This window comes from Typopeltis vanoorti, chromosome 5 (assembly GCF_054136105.1).
Source record: "Typopeltis vanoorti isolate ZY-2024b chromosome 5, IOZ_Tvanoo_1.0, whole genome shotgun sequence".
Taxonomy (NCBI): domain Eukaryota; kingdom Metazoa; phylum Arthropoda; class Arachnida; order Uropygi; family Thelyphonidae; genus Typopeltis; species Typopeltis vanoorti.
The window spans coordinates 26,547,674-26,569,979 of record NC_143553.1 but is presented as its reverse complement, the minus strand read 5'-3'; the positions used below and the strand labels follow the sequence as shown (position 1 = coordinate 26,569,979).

The following is a 22,306-nucleotide window of genomic DNA, read 5'->3' as shown; positions in this document are numbered from 1 at the left end:
AATTTACTTAGTTGACTTCCTACTATATCGTCTTTGTTAATTCTGTTGTCTATTTCCATATTTAATTCAAAAGGGTAAATTGTGCATAGATAGCTGAAATGTTTTACTTATTCTATAGGTTCTCCATTCACAATGCAATTGATATTTTCAAAGTTTTCATTGTCCAATTTTCATTGTCTTTGTCTTGTTATTGCTGATTCTCATACCAAATTAATTACAGCAGTTATTCAATTTAGTCAGGGAATCTTGCAGACTTGTATTGGATTTATTTAAAAGTATAACATCATCCATATAACGAAAAGAGCTGAGATTAACATCTCCAATTTTGATATTAGGTTTAACATCACTTTCCTTCATAATGTTATCCATGTAGATAATGAATTACAGTAGGGATAATATACATCCTTGTCTGACATAGATTTAACATCAAACCATCCTCCTGTATTTCCTTCATTGGTAACTGCGACTTACAACTCAAATAAATACTAAGCATTGCATGATATAATGCCCCATTGACCATATACAGCTGTAGCATTTTGAATAGCTTTTCTCTTGGTATCTTGTCATATGCCTTTTCCAGATCTTTCTTTCACTGCACATTATTCCCGCTTCCTATGCAGGGTCTGCGTGTTACTTAGATGCGACTACTTGTTAGTACCACTCCCAACCGACCTGTTGCCTAGTCTGCCACTGGGAGGATATATTCTGGACTGCAGAGAGGTATGTTCATGGGGCCAGTTTGCCTGTTTGCGGGATGAAAAACGCCAGATAAACTGGCAGAAAAAACTACTGCCCGCGCCCAAGACCGGCGCAGGCAGTAGTTTTTTCTGAGGAAGATCCTCAAGTTCCTCACGTCTTTGATGGGAATCGAACCAGGGACACTCCTTCCTCAGGCATATGGTTGCGAAGCGCAAAGCCACTACGCTGCTAACCGCGCGGACTATGCCTTTTCCAGATCTATGAAACATAAATACAGATCTTAGTTATATTCCCTGAATTTCTCAAGTATTTGTCTTAAAGTGAAAATATGATCCTGACAGCCCCTAGTTGGCCTGAATCCAGCTTTTTCCTTCATCAAACTTCTTTTCCACAAACCTTCTCAACCGTTTCTCAAATATACTTGCATAAATCTTACCAGGAACACTCAAGTAGGGAAATACCTCTGTAATTCTCACATTGTTTTATTTCCCTTTTTATATATGGGTACTACATATATAGGTAGTATTTTTATATATGAGACCTCTACACCAATCATCTGGAATTCGTCCCTCTGTCCGGTCCTGAACTATGCAGTGCAGCCGCTGTAATGCTTTTATACCTCCATACTTGAGCATTTCTGGTCGAATATCATCTACTCCAGCTGCCTTTCACATTTCAAGCCTTTGATGGCTTTTTCTACTTCAAGTATGGATATGTATTCCTGATTCCATGCCTTTTGAGTGTTTTTTACCACTATGCTGTCACTGATAGTTTCATTTAGCAATTTTTCGAAGTAATTATGCCATACATCAAGGATATCTTATCCTCCAGTTTTCATGTAACCTGTATGCATCTCTAATTCCTTTTACAATGCACTTTACTCCATTCTGAACTTTTTCAACAGCCTCCAGAATATTTTGCTTTCTTGATATTTATTTTCTATGTTCTTAACAAAGTCTTCCCATGACTTTCGTTTAGCTAGTTTTACACAGTGTTCAGTTTTCTTACATTTGCCTCTGTATTCTATAAGAGCACAAGCTGATTTATTTGCCAGGAACTTTTGATATGCTTTCTTCTTTTCCTTCACTGCCCCTTCAACTTTCTGTGTCCACCAGGGAGTTCTGATTTTTCTATCCTTGCAGACAACCTCACCACATGCCTCTTTGGCTGAATCAATCAGTGTTTTCTTCAGGTCTTGCCACTGAATCTCCAAGGTTTGGTTCCTGTTTTCACACTCTTTCATTTTTTCTTCAATAATGTTTGTGTATTTTAGTCTACAGTTCACATCTGAGAGCTGCTCAACTCTTATTCGCTTTAAAACTTTCTTACATGTCATTCTTTTCAATATGAAATTCAATTTTATCCTAGTCAAAACTAAATAGTGATCACTTCCAATTTCAAATCCTCTGAGGGTCTTGCACCAGGAAGAAAACATCTCTTTCAACAATAACATAGTCAATGAGACTTTTCTTATTCCTTGCCTCTTCTCTCCACGTGAATTTGTGCACATTTTTATGGTGGAACATTGTGTTAGACATATATAACCAGTTGATGTCCTGAGCAGAAATCCAACAGGTATTTGCCATTGTTATTAGCGTCTCTTTTCTCCAAATTTTCCAAAAATATTTTTATATATCTGACAATCATTTCCTACTCTGCTATTGAGATCCCCAACAAGGACCAACTTTTCCTTTTTCATTGTGTCAGTTGCTTTCTCTAAAGCTTCAAAAAATTCCTCCACTTCTACCTTAGTACAACCCCCTGTGGGACCATAAGCACAAATCAGTGTCACTTCCAGTTCCCCATTCTGATATTTGCCCACATCACTCTACTTGATATGGACTGCTTTTCAAGAAGATTAGTCTCATTAGGATTGAATACTATAGTTACTCCTTCTTTTCCCTGATTATTATTGCCTGAATATAACATTTTGTATTTATTGCTTAGAAAAATATCACCAGTTTTTGTCTTTTTTGTTTCAGCCACCCATACTATGTTGATCTTGAACTCTAGTAATGTTGAGTTGGGGTATGTTTCAGGATTTGTTCCAGTAGCTGACTTTTCACTTTTTGCCCTGGTTATCTGGTGAAAAGAATGGGGGGGGGGGGACTTGTTTAACCAGGCAAAGCCCCAGCTGGCATGAAATTCTGCCATGTTTTACCATCATTATGTTATTATTATTATTATTCAGGCCTCCATGGAGTCAAAATACTCATCATGGGAGGTCTTTCTTAAGAAACACAAAGTCTATCAAGACTCATCGTGAGAGGTCCCTCCTAGGAAACACAGTCTATCATACCACTCCTTAAACTCATTGACCGTTCTCACTCTCACCACTCTATCAGGCAATGCATTCCATTGTTCAACCACCCTCCATGCAAAGAAACCACTCCTCACTCACTTGCCCACAGTTTTCTTTCGTAACTTCCAGGGATGGCCCCTTGTCATCACTCCTTCCCACTGTTCAACCAGGCGAAAGAACTCCCAAGTGTCAACCCTGTAACCACCTCTCAACAGTTTAAAAGTCTAAATGATATCACCCCTCCTTCTTCTATCGACCAAACTCTGCAGTCCACATTCCCTCAGCTGATCCTCATAACTAACATTGTACAGTCCTGAAACCATCTTTGTTATCCGCACCTTTGTACCCTTTCACAGTTAATTTATTCCCTTCAAATCCTGGGGACTAAATCTGAGAACAATAGTCTAAGTTTGGTCTGATCAGAGTCTTATACAATGGAATGATAACTCTTATCTCTGCAGGTCAGTGTCCTTCTCATTATTCCAGCAATCCTCTGTGTTACCTTCACCACCTTTGCAATATGTCCCCTAAATTTCAGGTTTCTATCAATCATCAACCCCAGATATCTTGTCTCTCCCCTACTTCCTCCAGTATAGCTACTCCCATAGAGTATGCATCATCCCATTGATGTGTCCCAAACCTCTAGACCTTACATTTTGCTGCATTAAACCGACAGCCCCATTCATTTGTCCATCTGTCTAGCTTATTCAAATCCTCTTGCAGGGCTACCACATTTGCACTATTACTAATAACCTTTCCCAGCTTCGCATCATCTGCAAACTACTGAATATCCCCCCCCCCCCTGCAATCCACTGACAATGTTATTGATATGAAGGTTAAACAATATAGGTCCCAGTGCTGAGCCCTGTAGGACCCCACTCGTAACCCTCTGCCTCCTTGAAACTGCCCCACCATACACAACTCTATGATACCTATCGGACAGCCAATCCTGAATCCAGTTAACAAACCTGACATCCAGACCCATGTGCTACAACTTACATATCAGCTTATCATGCGGCACCCAATCAAATGCCTTTGCTAAGTCCAAGAAAACGGCAGTATATGCCTTTCCCTCATCTACTGCTCTTGTAACTTTATTATAAAAGGATAGTATACTGCTAAAACAAGAGCACCTCTTCACAAATCCATGTTGACTCTCACAAATAACATTACCCTCATCTGCCTAATGCTGTATACAGTCCCTCACTAATTTCTCCAAGATCTTAACAACTACTGATGACACACAAACTGGCCTATAATTAGACACTTCCAGTCTGCTACTGCCCTTATGCACTGGCACTATCTTACCTTCCTTTCATTCCCTGGGTACCTTTCCTGCAGCCAGACATTCACTGAAAAGCCAGGTCAAAGGTGCTGTCAGTTCTTTAGCACATTCTCTTAAAACTTGTGGTGAAATACCATCCTGTCCTAAAGCTTTACTGACATCCAGAGTACTCAGTATTTGGAACACACTCTCCTCCTGCACCTCTAAACCTGCCCTATCCCTTTAGTATTAAAATTTACTCCTCCAGGATGAAATACTCCAATAAAGTGTTCATCGAACAATTCCACTATGTCCTCTGCATCAGTCACCCTATTCCCATTTTTATCCCACAATGTCATTCTTCCACAGTCATTTCTCCTCCTACTGGCCACATAGCTAAAAAATTTCCTAGGATTTTCTTTGGATCTTAGGGCCAATCTCTTCTCATATTCCAGTTTCGCCTTCCTTACCATACTAGTCACTTACCTGGACTGTGTCTTATATTCTTCATGCATCTTCTCTTCACCTGTCTCCTTATATCTCTTCCATATCCTCTTTTTTGCATGCAGTTCCTGTTTAATATTGTTTGTCATCCACTTGACTCCAAATTATGTCCTCTTCTTCTCTCGTGGAATACAGCTTACTATTGCTGCTAACACATTTTAATCTTCACAATTTCCCAAGCACTAATGATATCCTGTCCTTCCAATTCCTCCCTCCATGAAACTTCTCCAAGTTGACGTCTAAGACTATTATAATCACCTGCCTTATAATTCCACATACGTTCCTGTCTCTTTGATACTCCTGCATGTCTATTCATCTTCCAAGTCAAAACCATATGGTTACTCTCTCTAACTGGTGGGAGAGATGTCATCTCGGTTATTATCAACTCTTCTGATGCTATGACCAAATCCAAAACTCTTGAACCTCTTGTTCCCTCTATTACATGTTGCCTAAGACATTTGTCCCTCAAGAATTCTAGAAATTTCATTCCCTTATTGCTACATGCATCTTCCTCTCCCCAATTTATACTGCTGTAGTTAAAATATCCCATAACAATCATTCTTCTTGCACTTGCAAAACTCAACTGTCTAAACATCTCCTGGTCCCCACCCTCTGTGCTCCTTGGTCTGTAGCAACACACCACTAAATATCCTGTCTTGCCCACCTCTACCTCACACCATATGCTTTCAAAATCATTAGTGTCACTGCCTTCCAAAGCCTCCACTCTTAGAGGACATAAGTTGTCACTTATCATAACCAGTACTTCACCACCACGCTTTCCCTTCCTATCCTGCCAAAAAATGCTGTACCCAGCTACTTCTATTCCTGTTATTATATCCTCTTCTGTCAACCACGTCTCAGTGATCCCAATAATCTTTGGCTAGGCTGATGCTATCAGCACCACCAATTCCTCTCCTTTATTCCGGATACTCCTGGCATTAGTATCAACATAAAAATGCCATTGCTTCTATACCCAGCATTATCCCCTCTAGACTCCACTGGACACAGCATTAGCTGATGTCGTCCCTCCTTCTCCCAAGTACCCATTCCCACAAGAGGCCACCCCAGCTACCATCCACCCCTGGGCACACCGACTCGTTCAGAACAGCAATCTCTCCAGATGCCTATGTCCTTCTTCATTCAAATGCAAGCAGTCTCTCGCATACAATTCCTCTCTGTCCTCAAACGCTCTCCAAGCATCCACATATACCAATCCTCTCTTCTGACACATTCTAGCTATTATGTTATTCAATATTACTGCTCTTCTGCTCAGCTCGTCACTTTCAAAACTAGGCAACACTGTAATTATACTGTGATTTAAGCCAATAAGAATACGATTTGGTCAACTAAATCCCAAATTGCAGTGCATCTTCATTCATGCAGTATCCTGATAAATACTGAATAATTCACCATGAAAGGGTGAGGATTGGACATTAGGTCAGAAGAAATGGTCTATTCTCCACATTCCTTTAGAGGCTACATGGTGGTCTCCTCTAAGTTATACAGCTTTGAACCTTAAGTGCCCTAAGTGAATACTAAAGATAGAATATTCTTAAATTGTAATTTCTTTAACTCCGGTTAATGGAAGCAAATGGGAGCGGGGAGGGATTAAATGCCTTCATTGGAAAAAAAAAAACTACAATATTTCACTCTCTTTTGAAGGTACATAATAAAAGAGCAAAAGAGACATACAGTAAGGATCTTTAATGGTTTTGATACCTAAGCATATTATATACGTATGTTATTTTTCAAACTTTCACATCATACAAAAACCTTTAAGTTTTTTATACTGGATATGTAAGCAAGCAAAAAACATTACAATATGTTTCAAATTACTCAGTGTATTATCCTTTAGATGAAAAATCCATACAATACTACAGTTTTAAATGAGTTTGATGTCTAGCTGCTTCTTGCTATGAGCAACAATTATGCAAGGAATAGATTGGCATATTGTGTGCTCTGTGCTAATCTGATAAAGAATACAAAGATACTTTATACATAGTGGAATATAAAATAAGGGACTGCTTTTTATTGTTATGTGGTATAAAAAATATAAGAGATTTTAATATATATATATATATATATATATATATATATACACACACATACATATATATTATATACATTCTCGTAGAGAAGCTTATACATTGGTTATGCATTACTAAATCACTTAAGGAATTGACAACGTACATAATAATATAAATTAAATTACACTTTAATAAATATTTCCAATATTTCGGCAACGTCGCATTGCCATCTTCAAAAGGAACTTACAAAAAAGCACGTGCACATAGGCACCACAACAGAGTAACTGAGAATGAAGTGATGAAGCTATTGTTCTCCTAAAAGTCCTGATGGTGCCCTCTAGCGGACTATATAGGTGTTCTTGGCCGTTGGGCTGAAGGTCTGCTGATGTAAGCCTCCCAAGTTTGGGGAAGTCTCATGCAACCAAATTTGTTGAGGTTTGGAGAGTTTCTTAGGGCTGAGGCAGATTCCATGAATAGTCTTTCGAATTTGAACTTGTACGGTGTATTACTGTAGCTTTCTTCCACCGTATTCTGTGGCATGTATCCAGAGCATGGTCTGCAAGACCAGAGTGGCTGTACTTGTGAAACCGGATGTAGTCCTCGTGTTCTGAAATTCTGATATTCGCTGTCCTGCCTGTTTGGCCAAAGTAAGACAGTTTACAGCTGTAAGGGACCTGGTATACACCAGATAGGTCTAGGGAAAGTGGTTGGTCTTTAGTGGAACGGATAAAGGATGCCAATTTTCTGTATGGTCTGTAATAGGAGGTCAAGTCATGTTTTTTTAAGATTTTGGTAATTTTTTTTTAGGTGCCTCGGATGTAGGGGATGGTGATGGATTTAGAGTAATCCTTGTTGTGAAGGGGGGAGGGGGTTGTAGTTTGTTGATTTCAATGTTTTTTGGAATTTTTTTTTTTGGGGGTAGCCATTCGCTGAGAAAGTGTTGAGGATGTGATTTAGTTCAGTGTTTAGGGCCTTGTCGTTAGAACAGATTAGTTTAGCCCTGTTGTATAGTGTTTTCACCACTCCATATTGTTGTGGGGGGGGGGGGGAATTGTTGGTGGATGTACCTGCCTCTATGAGTGAGTTTTCTATAAACTGAGAAAACCAAGGTTCCATCAGGCTGGCGGGTGACTTGTATGGCTAGGAAAGGGAGGCTGTTGTTCCCCTCTTTTTCCAGGGTGAACTTGATTCTGGGGTGTTAGTTGTTTTAAGTGTATTAAGAAGGAGAGGAGTGTATCAGAGCCATGTGGCCAAATAGCGAGCACATCATCAACGTAGCGAAGCCATATGGTTGGTTTTTGTGGAGCAGAGGCTAAGGCTTTTTCTTCAAAGGTTTACATAAAGAAATTGGCTAAGGGTGGGGAGAGTGGTGAACCCATGGCTGTCCCCCCCTCTATTTGTTTGTAGAATTTAACCTTCCAAACGAAATAGCCTGAGTTCATTGTGAACTGAAATAGGGCTGAGATATCGGGAAAAAATTTAGCTTGGATTAGCTCTAAAGTTTCCTTAAGTGGGACATTTGTGAATAAGGAGGAGACGTCAAACCTGACCATTATGTCAGTATGTTGGAGTGTAAGGTTTTCTATGCTGGTTTTGAAGTGGCCCGAGTTTTTTTATGTGTGATGGTGTGTTGCCAGTATAATAGTGTGTGAGCACTTTGGCCAAATGTTTAGCTAATTTGTATGTGGGAGAATCAATGCCATCCACTATGGGATGTAATGGCACATTTTCTTTGTGTATTTTTGGGAGTACATAAATATGGGGGGGGGGGTGTATAGAGTTAAACAGTTTTAATCTGTTAGTAACTTCTATAGGCTAAGAAGTGACTTTCTTAAGGAGCCTGTGAAGTTCTCTGATTTGTGATTTGGTGGGATTGTATTCGATAGGGAGGTAAGTAGCCCGATCTAATAGAAGAGCATTAAGCTTACCTGTGTAGTTCTTTTGGTTAAGTACTACAGTTGCATTTCCCTTATCTGCTTTGGTGATAACTATTTCTTTATTATTCCTCATTTCCTGCAGAGCTTTATATTCCTTGTTGGATATGTTGGTTTTTGGTGGTCTTGCTTTGGAGAGGACACAAACTATATCCAGTCTTATACAGCTGGCGATTTGATTCGGAATGATGGCAGATTCCGCGTTCTATCTGGATCATAATATCCTCACTAGGTATTTTTCTGGGAGCAATGGTAAAGTTGTGGCCACGTGAAAGCACTTTGAGTGTTTCAGGCTTCAAGGTGACTGAAGAAAGGTTGATTACAGTGTTGGTAGGAAATTTTGGATTGACGGTAGAGTTCTTTTTTAATTTTTCGAATTTTTTGATCTGTCGACCCCCGTATTTTCTCAAATTCTTTGTCTGCTGGGGTACACGAAATGTCGTGTAAAATTGACCAAAGCTCATGATTTAAAGTTCATGCAAGCTCTTCTTCAAGTGCATGAATAGCTTTGTTAATGTCAGCTAAGAGAAACCGTGTGGCGGCGATTTGTTCCCAAAGCAAAGTGTAGCTGTCATGGTTATAGATACAGAGAGCTTTTTGTGAAACATAACGGTGCTTGAATTTTACACAATTTGGGATTACCTGATTATCCTGACAGCATTTTAGGAAAGTCAGTCCGTCAATCCAAAACCTCCTACCAACACCGTAATCAACCTTTCTTCAGTCACCCTGAAGCACTCAACGCGCTTTCACGTGGTCACAACTTCGCCATTGCTCCCAGAAAAATACCTAGTTAGGATATTATGATCCAGATCGAACGCTGAATCCGCCACCTTCCGAATCAAATCGCCAGCTGTATAAGACTGGATATAGCTTGTGTCCTCGCCAAAGCAAGACCACCAAAAACCAACATATCCAACAAGGAATATTAAGCTCTGCAGGAAATGAGGAATAATAAAGAAATAGTTATCACCAAAGCAGATAAGGGAAATGCAACTGTTAATTTTTCGAATTTTTTGATCTGTTGAAGTTATCAAGACAACTAAATCATCTGACTTTCCTAAAACGCTGTCAGGATAATTAGGTAATCCCAAATTGTGTAAAATTCAAGCACCGTTATGTTTCACAAAAAGCTCTCCGTATCTATAACCATGACAGCTACACTTTGCTTCGGGAACAAATCGCCGCCACACGGTTTCTCTTAGCTGACATTAACAAAGCTATTCATGCACTTGAAGAAGAGCTTGCATAAACTTTAAATCATGAGCTTTGGTCAATTTGGTCAATTTTACACATATATCAATCTGATCATTCATTATGATCCACTAGATGATATCAACACTGGCTGGAATTATGACAACCACAAGTATGGAATATAGTATATTATATACTGTGATATTATATTATATTCTATTATACAAAGTATGAAATAGAGTATATATCTGTTAATTGTATGTTCTCTGGATGGTTTATGCAGATCAAAAATTCAAGTTCCCAGAAGAAAAGATTTTACGAACTTCATATGAGACTAGCTAACTCATCTTAAAAGTGGTAACATGTGTTCAAGCTGGAATTTGAATTCAATTCTTTCCATCCCAAAGGCTAACTAGTTGGCTTTCCTAAGCAGCTAGCATGTGTTATCCAAGAGTGGGTTCAAATCCAAAAGTAGTATGAATGAGTAGGTAGTAAATGATTTTCTTTATCTAGTGATGAAATTTGGCTTAGCACTTAAATTGCAGAAGTATAAAAATTAAGCATGATTATAACAATCAACACATCTAAATATGTCTATTAACAAATGACACATGACATAAAACAATTTATAACACAAACTTACAATTTCTTGCTTCATTTCCAAAGAAATATATATATACAAGAATTAGGGTGTCAGTCATGGGAAACGTGTGTTCAAACAGAACAATCACTACATTTAAAACATGAACTGAGTCTACAATTGTCTTGCTCCATCTCCAAAGAAATATAGAGAGGAATAGGGATGTTAGTCAGAGGAATCTACATTTCATTAAAACAGAATGACCACTACATTGTTTTCTAGCAAGAGACTCTGCAGAACATATAATTTCCTTAGCAAGAATAAATAATCAAGTTTGTTTCATCAAGCCCAAGAATTTATTATTATTTCAGCCTTAAACCAGGAGACATCAAGTCCATCAGTGATGGCAACAGCATTAACTCTCAATTACTATTCTAGAATGGCTTCAATTTTTAGAGTGAAATTTCCATTTAAAAAATGATAAAGATATCGAAAGTAACTTCGAAGCTAGTCATTTGTTATATATGATTCAGAAATTTTGTACTATCTATTCATTATTTGTTTTGAGGGTCAAGCAGGCAATTAACACTATTATATCCTTAAATCCCAAGAAGTCATTCAAATCAAGTTCTTTTATGAACATATTTTACAACTGTGAAAAAAATTTTGTGCTGGCAGGAGAACTTTGTAGGTTAGCAAAATGCAGCTGTGAAAAAAAGATAAGATATAATTGGCAAAAAAATTCAATTACCCCCCCCCTCCCAACCGGCCATGATGTCTATAGATCCAGCTAAATCTGGATAAGATTCTATAAAACCCATTGAATAACATGGATAAGAAGTGCAATTTGGTCTCACTATTTCATCCACCTTGGCCAGTAGGGAGGTTAATACTGGCCTATAAACTAAAGACAGTTATGTTAGATTTAGTTTATAGGAGAGTATTAACTGAGTGTGCAATGTTTGAGTTTGTGCATATTATTTGAAGCTTTAGGTACAGTGGAACTGATGGTGCCAAAGCATAAATAGGACAATGGCAGCCAAGACATCACCATTCAGTTACTTTAATATGAGATATTTTGTAAGACTATTCTGTGAGACTGCTAAACAGTCAAAGCTAGATAACTGAAAGGAATCTCCATGTAGCCTTTTAAGGAACGTAGGAAACTGACTACAGTTTCTGAACTCATGTCCAATCCTCACCTTCTCATTCTGAATCCTATCAATATCAATCTGGATAATGACAAACAAGGACTGGCAATTTGAGATTTAGCCAATCCAACTGTATTTTCATTGGCTTAAACAAAAATTAATATGATGGTACTCTATCTATCTATATGCTCACTGGGCATCCACAGATGTCGTATGGTCACTCCTATGCTCAGTGATGTGCCACACCAGGCCTCGTCATGTAGTCCTGTTGTTTGCTTTTCTGGAGGCCTCAACTCTCTGAAGATCAGTCACTCCACACACCATCCATCTCATTGATGGTTTCTTCCATTTTCCCTTCCTCTTTTTCCAGGAACTTTACCTTCTATTACTGTTCTGAGTAGTCCCCCTTGCATCCTTTCAATGTGACCAAAATATTTTAACTTTCTTCTGTCAATATCCTTAAGGGGCCTTAAAGTTCTACTGATCTTTTCTAAAAACCATTCATTTGTACACCATTCAGTATATGATATTCTCAACAGCCTTCTGTAACACCACATCTCAAAAGCAGATATTCATTTCTTATCTGACTTCATTAGGTTCCAAGTTGGCTATCACATCCACAAGTAGCTGTTGGAAAAACAACTGCATCCAAAATCCTCAACTTTGTTCCCATAGAGATGGATCCATCCATTCAGATTTTAGACACTTCTCTGACTGTTGTTTAAGCCATTCCTAATCTTCTTCTGACATCTTCTGAACAGCAATTCTTCACATTAATAATGGATCCCAGGTACTCAAACTTGCTGACTTCCAGAAATCTTTCTCCATTAAGGTACACTTGTTTCTCAAGAGCTTCCCTGTTTGTATTTCCTTTGAGAACCATAATCTTTATCTTGCTAGGATTGAGTTGAAGTCCTCTGTTATTACTGATCTTGTTAACTCTGTCAAGAATTAGTCCTAGTTCTTCCATATCATTACAAAGGAGTACTGTATCATCAGCATACCTCAGATTACATCAATCTACCTCCAATCCTAATTCCTGTCTTTAGCTCATCCAATGCTTCATGCATGATGTCCTCTGCATATATACTAAACAAGTGAAGAAAAAGTAAACATCCTTGCCTAACTCCTTTTCCAACTTGAAGCCAGTCAGTCAATCCAACACCTGTTCTTACAGTGGCTTCTTTCTCCCTATACAAGTTGGCTATCAACCTGATAGGGTGTTGAGGAAAACCCATTCTATAGAAAAGTCAGAAATTAAGAAAAAGTCAGTCATTCAGAGAGGTGACCATCTGCTAAGCAAATAACTCTTCTGGATAAAATCAGGAATTCTCAAGCAGGTTTCTGGTGCACCACTACAAATGTTAGAACAGTATTCTGAAGTAGCACAGATTTGGGATTTATAAAGTGTTAGGAAGTGAACAAAAGAGAAGTACTGTTTATAATGAAAAAAGAATACCAAGCTATCTGGAGGCAGTCCGTGTGGTTAGCCAAGTGGCTATGTGCTTTGCAACCAATGCCTGGGAAAGGAGTGTCCTGGGTTTGATTCCTGTCGCAGACGTGAAGAGCTTAGGATCTTTCTCAGACATAGCAAGTTAGCTGGTCTTGGGAATGGACTGTAGGATTTTTTCCCCAGTTTATCTGGAGTTTTTCATCCCACAAGCAGGCAAACTGGCCTTGAGAACTCAATGCTTCTACTACATAGGATACTTTGGGAGGCACAGGGCTAACCACTTTATCCTTGTATGGTTGCAGTTAAATTAATAGAAAACCCTCGACACTGCAAAGTAAAAGAGGGAAAAGGAAGAAGAAGCTTTTTTGGAGGCTGAAGAGGCTACAATCATGAGTTTATGATAGGACAGGAAAGATGTGAAATTCAACCAAAGAAGAGAAAACTGATCTTGGTTGGTGAGCTCAATGTCATGAAAAGTGAGAGAGGATTGTGTTTCGATAGCATTAAAATTCACAAGATTATCTTCATTCCACTTGAGAATGGCAAGATCCATATTTAAGGCATGGCCATAAAAAATTTTGAAGTTGAGTCATCTGTGCAGCAAGATTTTACAAACAAATGCAGTGTGTATGTCGTTCAGTAAAACAATGAATAGAATTATATGTCAGTAAGAAAGATCACTGATGTATAGGAGAAAAAGAAAGAAAGTGAAACACAAAGCATAGGCCTTAGAGTACACTAGCATCAATGGAAAAATCATACAAGAAGGAACCATCAGCCATGCCAGGCAATGAATGAATGAACAGAGAGAAAGCTGGTAGTAAATATACAAAGGGTAGCAGGGAGACAATAAGCTGGCAGCATGGTTAAGAAAGAAGCAATGTGAGACTTGATCAAGTGTCTTGGAAATATCAAAAGTGACATGGGTTTCTCCAAATCCTTCCTATGTCCAAAGGCAGGTAAGGTTAGCAAGGAGGTCTGTGGCAGAATGATAATGGTGGAATCCATATTGGTGATTGCTAAGTGATGGATCCTTATTATTATTATTATTATTAGATTATTATTTTTTTTTATTTAACTGGTCATCTGCAAGTTAAGATACTTAATATGGATATCCCATGTTAACATGTTTACACTGCCAGAAATATAACCTTTTAAATTATTTTTCATCACAATAAAAGCAGGACTTACAATCATACCAACTTACTTGCTTTATATGCATCTTCAAGGTTTTTTGAATCCAAAATGCTAAATGGAAACCACTTTTCCTTGTTTCCAATAGAATGCATAAAAAACCAGTGTGGAGTTACAGGAATGTAGGTTCCACAACTGTTGTGCATACTATCCATTTTCTCTAGGGTTGATATTGGTATATTTGTTGGCATAGAAATTGCAGATGTAGTTGGAGGTAAGGCTGATGTAACATTGTATGCAGGAATAGTTTGATGAGGTCTCACAGAATTTGTCAAGTAGTGCGCAGAATCATTAGGAATCGAAGCATACCCTAGGGTTATATGAGGGTGAAAATCTTGAGCTGATTCTGCAATAACAATATAAAATAAGACCAAGTCTGAAATGGTTTACAATGGAAGCTGTTAAATGTTCACATATAACTAAGCAATATAAAAAGCTATTATTATAAAAAATAATAAAATTTTCAATCAACACTTATCTCTTTCAATCAAATTCCTACAAACTGCCAAAAGTCATCAGTTTTGTCTATTATTTAAATTAATGCTGACTTTTAGTCAACCACAGAATCAAAGATATGTAGTAGTTGACTGTGACTTTTAATCACAGTCAACCACTACATATCTTTGTTTCTGCCATGAGAACTATCACATGCTTATCTCAAATTATTTTAGTACCTCAAATCTTCATTCCTGCTGGTGCATGAAATAAAGAGAAATTATTTCTCTCTCTCTCTCACATCTGTACATAACCACATTTTTAACCTTAATGGTTGCATTAATGCAACCATTCTCATAACTATTTACTATAAATGTTTAAAAAAAACACGATAACTAATACTCACGTGCTTCATTCTCCACTAATGCCATCCTGGTAGCAATTATCTTTTGCTCAAATTGCAGGTCTATTTTACTAATCCTACAGCACATCTTTGAGGTATCATTTTCATTGATTCTCACTCTTCCTAATTTCTTCCTAGTTTTGGTGATGTTATTTTTTTTACATGATGTTTTAATATAGATGTTGATATTTCAGAATTTGCATGCACAGAACGTTTTATGTTCAAACTTAACTTGTGGATAATCCTCATTTGACTATAATTTATCAATTTACTTTTTCTTTACTATCATCCATAATCCTTTTTCTTTTAATTGTGTAAGCTAATGATGGCTAATTGTGTAAGCTAATGATTACTTGGAGTATCTCTGCTGGATCGACTAAAACGAAGAAATAAGGAAACGACTAAAACAAGAAATAACAATAATAGGCAAAATCCAAGAAAGAAGACTGCGATGGTTTGGCCATGTGACCAGAATGGGAACAGAAAGACTACCATCTAAAGCACATCTAAATACAATGATGGAAGGTAAAAGATCCAAAGGACGGCCCAGAATTAGATGGATAGACAAAATAAAAGAGGACCTGAAAACCAAATCACAACAAGCAACACCAAACTGGATAGAATTGTTTGGACTCTCCCAGGACAGACAGAAGTGGAAAGAGTTCATTCGGCCTCATCATCATTCACACAGATGATGGAAGAGAGAAGAAGAAGAAGAAGAATGATGGGTATTGGAAAATTTTCACAGTAGATGGAGCAACAATAGTTGCTTTTCTTTTTCTTTTTCTTTTTTTTTTTTAATATGAATCCCATCCACACGTTTTTAAACTACAGTACATTAGTACCATTAGTGAGTTAAGGATTTTTTTTAATTATTTTATAACTTTATTTATTTTTTACACAGCCTGGAAACCCTGCTCTATAGACTTAAGAAGGAATTTTTTTCCAAGCCACTTCACAGCCCTCAGTTAGACAGAGGTTTACCAGACAATGAAATTCAATACCTGCAGACAATCACAAGTGTACGATACCAATCAATGGGAATTTTTGACCATTCTTCCTGCACACGTGTAATGAGGTCCTGGCCTGTTGTGGAGCAGACGTCCCTTGACCTCACCCAAGCTCCAGTTCATCCCACAGATGTTCAATAGGGTTGAAATCAGGGCTCAGCAGAGGCCAGTCAAATGTGGTGATGTTCACGTCCACAAACCATGCAGTTACAGCAGCAACCTTATAACATGGTGCATTGTCTATTGTCTTGTTGAAAGAGACAATGGTCAGTTTTGTAGAAATGCCACAAAGTAGAAAAGCAATGTGCAGAAAGTAGAGTACATTATTATCCAGAATATTTAGATACCTCTTGGAGTTCAATTTGTGGCACCACAAACAGAGGACCAAGGCCACCCAGGAAAAACAGGACCATACCATCACACTACCACCTCTGAATTTCATAGTTTGGGTTATGCACTCTGGTAAAAGACGTTCACCAGGCATCCGCCACAGCCACATCTGTCCATCTGCTAGGTAGAGGGTGTAGCATGATTTGTCACTATAACACAGCTTTCCAAGCTTCCACATGCCATTATACACACTCTTTTCACCACTGAAGACAATGCTGCATTGGTTCGAATAATGAACAGCTTGCATATTGCAGCTTACCAGTTTGTAAGCCTCAATTTTGAATCTTTTTGCGCAAATTTGATGCCCAAAACGCTGCCTTCAACATGTCAGCCAACGAATGGCAGTTTTTACATATTACCCTTCTTAGCAGCTATGGTCACATTCGGTGTGTGGTGGGTCGTCCACTGTGGGTATCACTTGCAGTTGACTCCCTGTGCTTTCATCTCAGTGTAGTATCATTGATTGTTGACCTGAGATGGTCCAATGTCAAAAATTTGCCTAACATATTGGGCTGTGACATGGCATCCTATCACAACGCTTCTTTCAAACTCCATCAGTTCCCTTTTCACAGCCATTTTACCTGGACATACTTGCACTGACTAACATGACTTGTTACATGGCATGATGCACCTGCACTACGGGTGTGTCCGTTGACGTCTTTCCAAGCAGTGTATATAAAAATGTAGCTATTTTCTGTTTATTCAATAAATAAACAGTACAAGAAAACACCAGCTTTATGTTAGAAGCAGACTATATAAAGCAGGAGTGTCAAACTCAAATTGGACTGCGGGCCATTTATTATAAAACTGTATTTCAAGTGGGCCGCAAAAAATTTTTGACTAAAAAAACCTGCACTAATTAGAATCGAAGGGAAGTGAAAAAATGAGTATAAATAAATTGGAAAATTAATAACAAACATTTTATTTATTCTAAGCATTACAAGACAAAATAATATTATGATTATGACAACTCAAAAAAAATAATAATAATATAAAGAATATTTTTATTATATTAATATTTACAATAGATAGCATTTAATCCAAATTAAAATGAAATTAAATTTTATTTAAATAAATCAAATATTTATATATTTATACATTCTTAAAAAAAAAGTATAAACTCTCATTAATAACCATCACAAAAATTTACAAAGCATCCTGTTAGTTTGAAATTTTTTGTGTTTGAGTTGAAATAAAATACTACTATATTTTTTTATTTTTTTTTGGCAGAGGGAGGGGGCCTATATTTTGAATTTTTAAAGGAATTTTTAAATGTTACTGAAAATATTTTAAGGAAAAATTATATTTTCAGGTTAAAAAAAAAATATATATACATATATACATACTTGCATAATATAATTATAATAATACAATTTCAGTATTTTATTTTTTTTTCCAACACTTCACAACATTTATTATTAACCAGCTTGTCAAAATTTGGACTCAAAGATTGTGAGCATGACCTTTATGTCGGTTAATCTTGATCTGTGGGTTTTGTTACCTTTCATACATGAGAATAATTGTTCACATAAATCACAAAAAAAAAAAAGAAAAAGCACAATTTGAAAACTGCAACGGATGTTAAAAGGGACGAAAGTGAGGCGAGAGTGGCAGAAGGAAACAAAATTGAGAGAACAAATGAAACTAGAAATGGCGTGACAGAAATCGAAAGTGAAAAAAATCGAAAGAATGAATGATGGCGAAAGTATGAAAACAAAGAAAGATGAATGAGAGCGAAAGTGAGAAGAGGGGGTCGAGAGTTAGAGAAAGTTAAAAAGATTGAACGATAGAGAGAATGTGTCACAAGATTCGGAAGTTGAAATGGATTGGATGAGGCAAGAAATGAAATGGATGCGGAATGAAATTAAGAGAATTCAGGTCAAAACAATTAAAATAAATCATGATGGCATGAAAGAGTTAACGAAAGATGAGCGAGTGGTGTTGTATGGCAACTCCATTATTAAAGGTGTGCTAGAGGATAGAATGCACAAGGTATGTTTTCCAGGTAGAGTGATTGAGGCATTGGATATGAGGCGGGAGCAAGCAAAAGAGGTAATAGTATTAATTGGTACGAATGATTTGAGAGAGGACAAAGAACATGTCAGAATGAATATCAGTAGGCTGCTTGGAAGGATAAAAGAGAATAGTGTGACAGGAAGGGCAGTCAGTGTGTTGCCTAGGTATGACTGTGGTGAAATGAGGCAGAGAGCAAGGATTATGAATGATATGCTGGCTGAAATCTGTGAGGAGATGGGAGTACAGTTTGTTAATGTGTGGAATGAGTTTGAGGGATGAAGTGAGCTGTATGGGAGCGATGGACTGCATTTGAGTGGTTACGTGTGAGTCGCTTGGGGAGACTGCTGCTGGAAGGTAGAGAAGTGAATAGAGAGAATGAATCAGATCGAGAGGGGAGTGATGTGGAAGAGCAGGAGAGTAAGACAGGAGAGATTGAAGAGGTGGATATGAATGGGGAAGTGAGTGGTATAAGTATAGAAAATGAGAGAATGGGTGTGCAAGAGGAGCAGGGAAACGGGGAAGCTAAGGGTGGACAGGGGGTACACAGCATGAGAAAGGTGGATGCTCCAAGAGGAGGTGAGAGCATGTGTAGGCAGGAAAGGAATGGGATGACCAGGGATCAAGAGGAAACAGTTGGAATTGAAAAGGGTTCTAAAATGAAGAAGCAGAAAGGGAAATAGCCCCAGTCGAGCATGGAGAGATCACATCGAGTGAGTGGTATCAGTGGAACTAGTTGTAGAACCAGAAATGAGCAGTTATGTTTGTATACAAATGCTAGAAGTATAAGAAACAAGGCAGATGAGATGGTTGCACTAATTGCATCTGTTCACCCAAAGATTGTCGGAATAAGTGAGACATGGTTAGAAGAGGATGACATCCTGACAGGAATAGAGATGGAAGGGTATGATGTGTTTTGTGAGGATAGAAGGGGTAAAAAGGGAGGGGGAGTGCTACTGATGATAGAGAAAGAGTTATGTCCAATCAAAGTAGAGATGCAAGATGGAAATAGTGCCAGTGGTTTTGACGCAGTATGGTGTGAGATAGAGGTGAATGGAATCAAATACTTGGTGGGATTTTGTTATAGACCAGGTAATGTGGATGGTGGTGATAGTGAAATATATAGTCAAATTAGCCAAGCAAATAAGAAAAGGGTCATTATGGGTGATTTTAATTATGACAATATAGACAGGAATGATGAGATAGCAACTGGAAGTAAAGAAAATGAGTTTCTTGAGTTTTTAAGGGATAACTACCTCAGACAGTATGTAACAGAGGGCACACGAGGATTAAGGGTCTTGGATTTGGTCATCTCATCAGAGGATGTAATTATAAATTAGGTGTGTCAAATCATCCACCAATTGGTGAGAATGACCATGAGGTGATTACCTCAGTGGTTGCCAGAAGTGCGAGGACCCCTGTGAGAAAAGGGTATATGTGGAACTACAAGGGGGGAGGTGATTATGAAGAGCTCAGGATGTTTGTGGATGTAGCGTGGAATGAGAAGTTAGCTGGAAAAGAGATCAATGCAGCTTGGGGGATTTTCAAAAACTATCTAGTAGATGCAATGTCTAAATGTATTCCAAGGGTGAGAAGGTTAAATAAGGTAGGTGTGAGATGGATGAATAAAGAGATTAAGCATGCGATACAAAGAAAAAGGGCATTGTGGAGGCAGGATAAGAGAAGTGGAAATAACCAATTTCATGAGGTCTACAAAGACAAGGCAAGGAGGGTGAGTTGGTTGGTGAGAGTAGCTAAAGAGAGGTATGAACAGCAGTTAGCTAATGAAGCCAAAAAGAATCCTAGGGAGTTCTTTCGATATGTAGTCAGCAAAAGAATGAATGATTATGGAAGGATGACATTGATTGGAGGAAATGGTATAAAGACAGCTGTTGCAGAATGTGTGGTGGAGATACTTAATCAGCAGTTCATAAAGATCTTTCAATCTTGTGAATGTGACTTCATGGAGAGATTGAGAGCAGTTGATGATGGGGAGGAGAGACTGACTGTAAGTGAGCAAGAGGTGTTTGGGGAGTTGAGTAAATTAGATGTAAATAAGGCTGTGGGACTTGATAATATATCACTGCATATTCTGAAGGAATGTGCCAGAGAGTTGACACCTGCCTTAACATATTTTTTTAATACGAGTCTTGCACTTGGTCAAGTTCCTAAAGAGTGGAAGGAGGGCAAGATTGTGCCACTTCATAAAGGAGGTGATTGAACTCAAGCATCAAACTATAGGCCTATCTCTGTGTCAGGTGTTGTGGTTAAGTTGTTGGAGAAGCTTGTGAGAACTAGAATCCAGAGTTGGGTTGACAACAATGGTATAATCTTTGATGGACAGCATGGATTTTCTAAAGGGAGGTCATGTTTTAGTAATCTACTTACTTATTACAATAAAGTGACTGCTTCCTTGGACAGAGGAGAAGGATACACAGTAATATACTTGGATTTCGCAAAGGCTTTTGATAGAGTACCTCATGATAAGTTGACAGTCAAACTAGACCAGATGGGGTTGGATATTAGATTAGTGCATTGGATTGGAGACTGGCTATCTGATAGGTATCAACAAGTTGTGTATGGGGGTGCGATATCCAGGAAAAGGAAAGTCACTAGTGGAGTGCCTCAGGGGTCTGTTTTAGGGCCATTACTATTTAACTTGTATATTAATGATATTGGCAAAGATTTGGATGGAGATATTCAGTTGTTTGCAGATGATGCAAAGTTGGGACGAACCATAAAGAGTAGTGAAGATGTTGTGGCCTTGCAAGAAGACTTGAATAAATTGAGTGATTGGGCAACCAAATGGGGGATGTGAGTTAAATGTTGCAAAATGTAAGGTTTTAAAATTTAGAAAACAAAGATGGGATGCAGAATTTATGCTTGGTGAGAATATATTGTTGGAGGTAGAGGAAATAAGAGATCTAGGGGTGATAGTGGATAAGGATCTAAAATTTAGGGGACACATCGCCAAAATTGTGAAGACAACACAAAGGATTCTGGGAATGATGCAGAGGACACTGACGTGTAGAAGTAGGGAGATTCTTGTTCCGTTGCATAAGGCTTTGATTAGGCCACACATGGACTATTGTGCCCAGATTTGGTCACCGGGTTTTCAGAAGGATGAAGTCGGTCGCCTTTGGAAAGGGTCCAAAGGCGACTGACTAAGGTAGTTTCTGACCTCTGGAATGTCGAGCATGAGGAAATATTGAGAAGATGTAATTTGCAGAGTCTGGTGGACAGGAGGAATAGGGGAGATATGATAGAGACCTACAAGTTGGTAAGGGGTTGTTATAGGATTAATGGTGGAGAGGTTCTACAGAGAATAGTGGGAGATCAATTTGTTCTTGGAGGTAACAGATGCCCTGAAACACACTCCAAATCTCAACAAATATGGGAGACAGTCATCTTAAGAAAAAACAAGTACCGGTTTTTTCTCTGTTTAGGACTCTAGTCTCATGTGATAACTGCAATGTTTTTTTTTTTTTTTTTTTTTTTTCCCCATATAGAGGGTGCCAAAATCAGGACTCTAGTCTTTGTGTTGCTGCTACAATTTTGTTTAACTAGTCCGTTGATTACACCATGTTGTTATAGTCTCGCGTATTGTGACAAACTGTGTTTTTGTGCTCTGAAGATGCTGGTTAAACACCAGCGAATTATCAGCAATAAGTTAATAAATTAATTATTTACTTATTTTTCTGTGTTCTAATATATACCGTTAAAAAATAAATACCATGGCAGCAATTGAGGCCT

At 38.1% G+C, this 22,306-nt stretch overlaps 1 protein-coding gene across 1 annotated transcript in view; it reads right to left on the bottom strand.

Moving 5' to 3' along the window:
- PAPLA1 (Phosphatidic Acid Phospholipase A1) overlaps positions 1 to 22,306 on the bottom strand; it is a 316,868-nt gene that overhangs the window by 246,541 nt on the left and 48,021 nt on the right. The window contains exon 3 of the mRNA XM_090392296.1: positions 14,316 to 14,648. Within this exon, the coding sequence (XP_090248422.1) occupies positions 14,316 to 14,648 (333 nt within the window). The remainder of the gene's footprint in view (positions 1 to 14,315; positions 14,649 to 22,306) is intronic.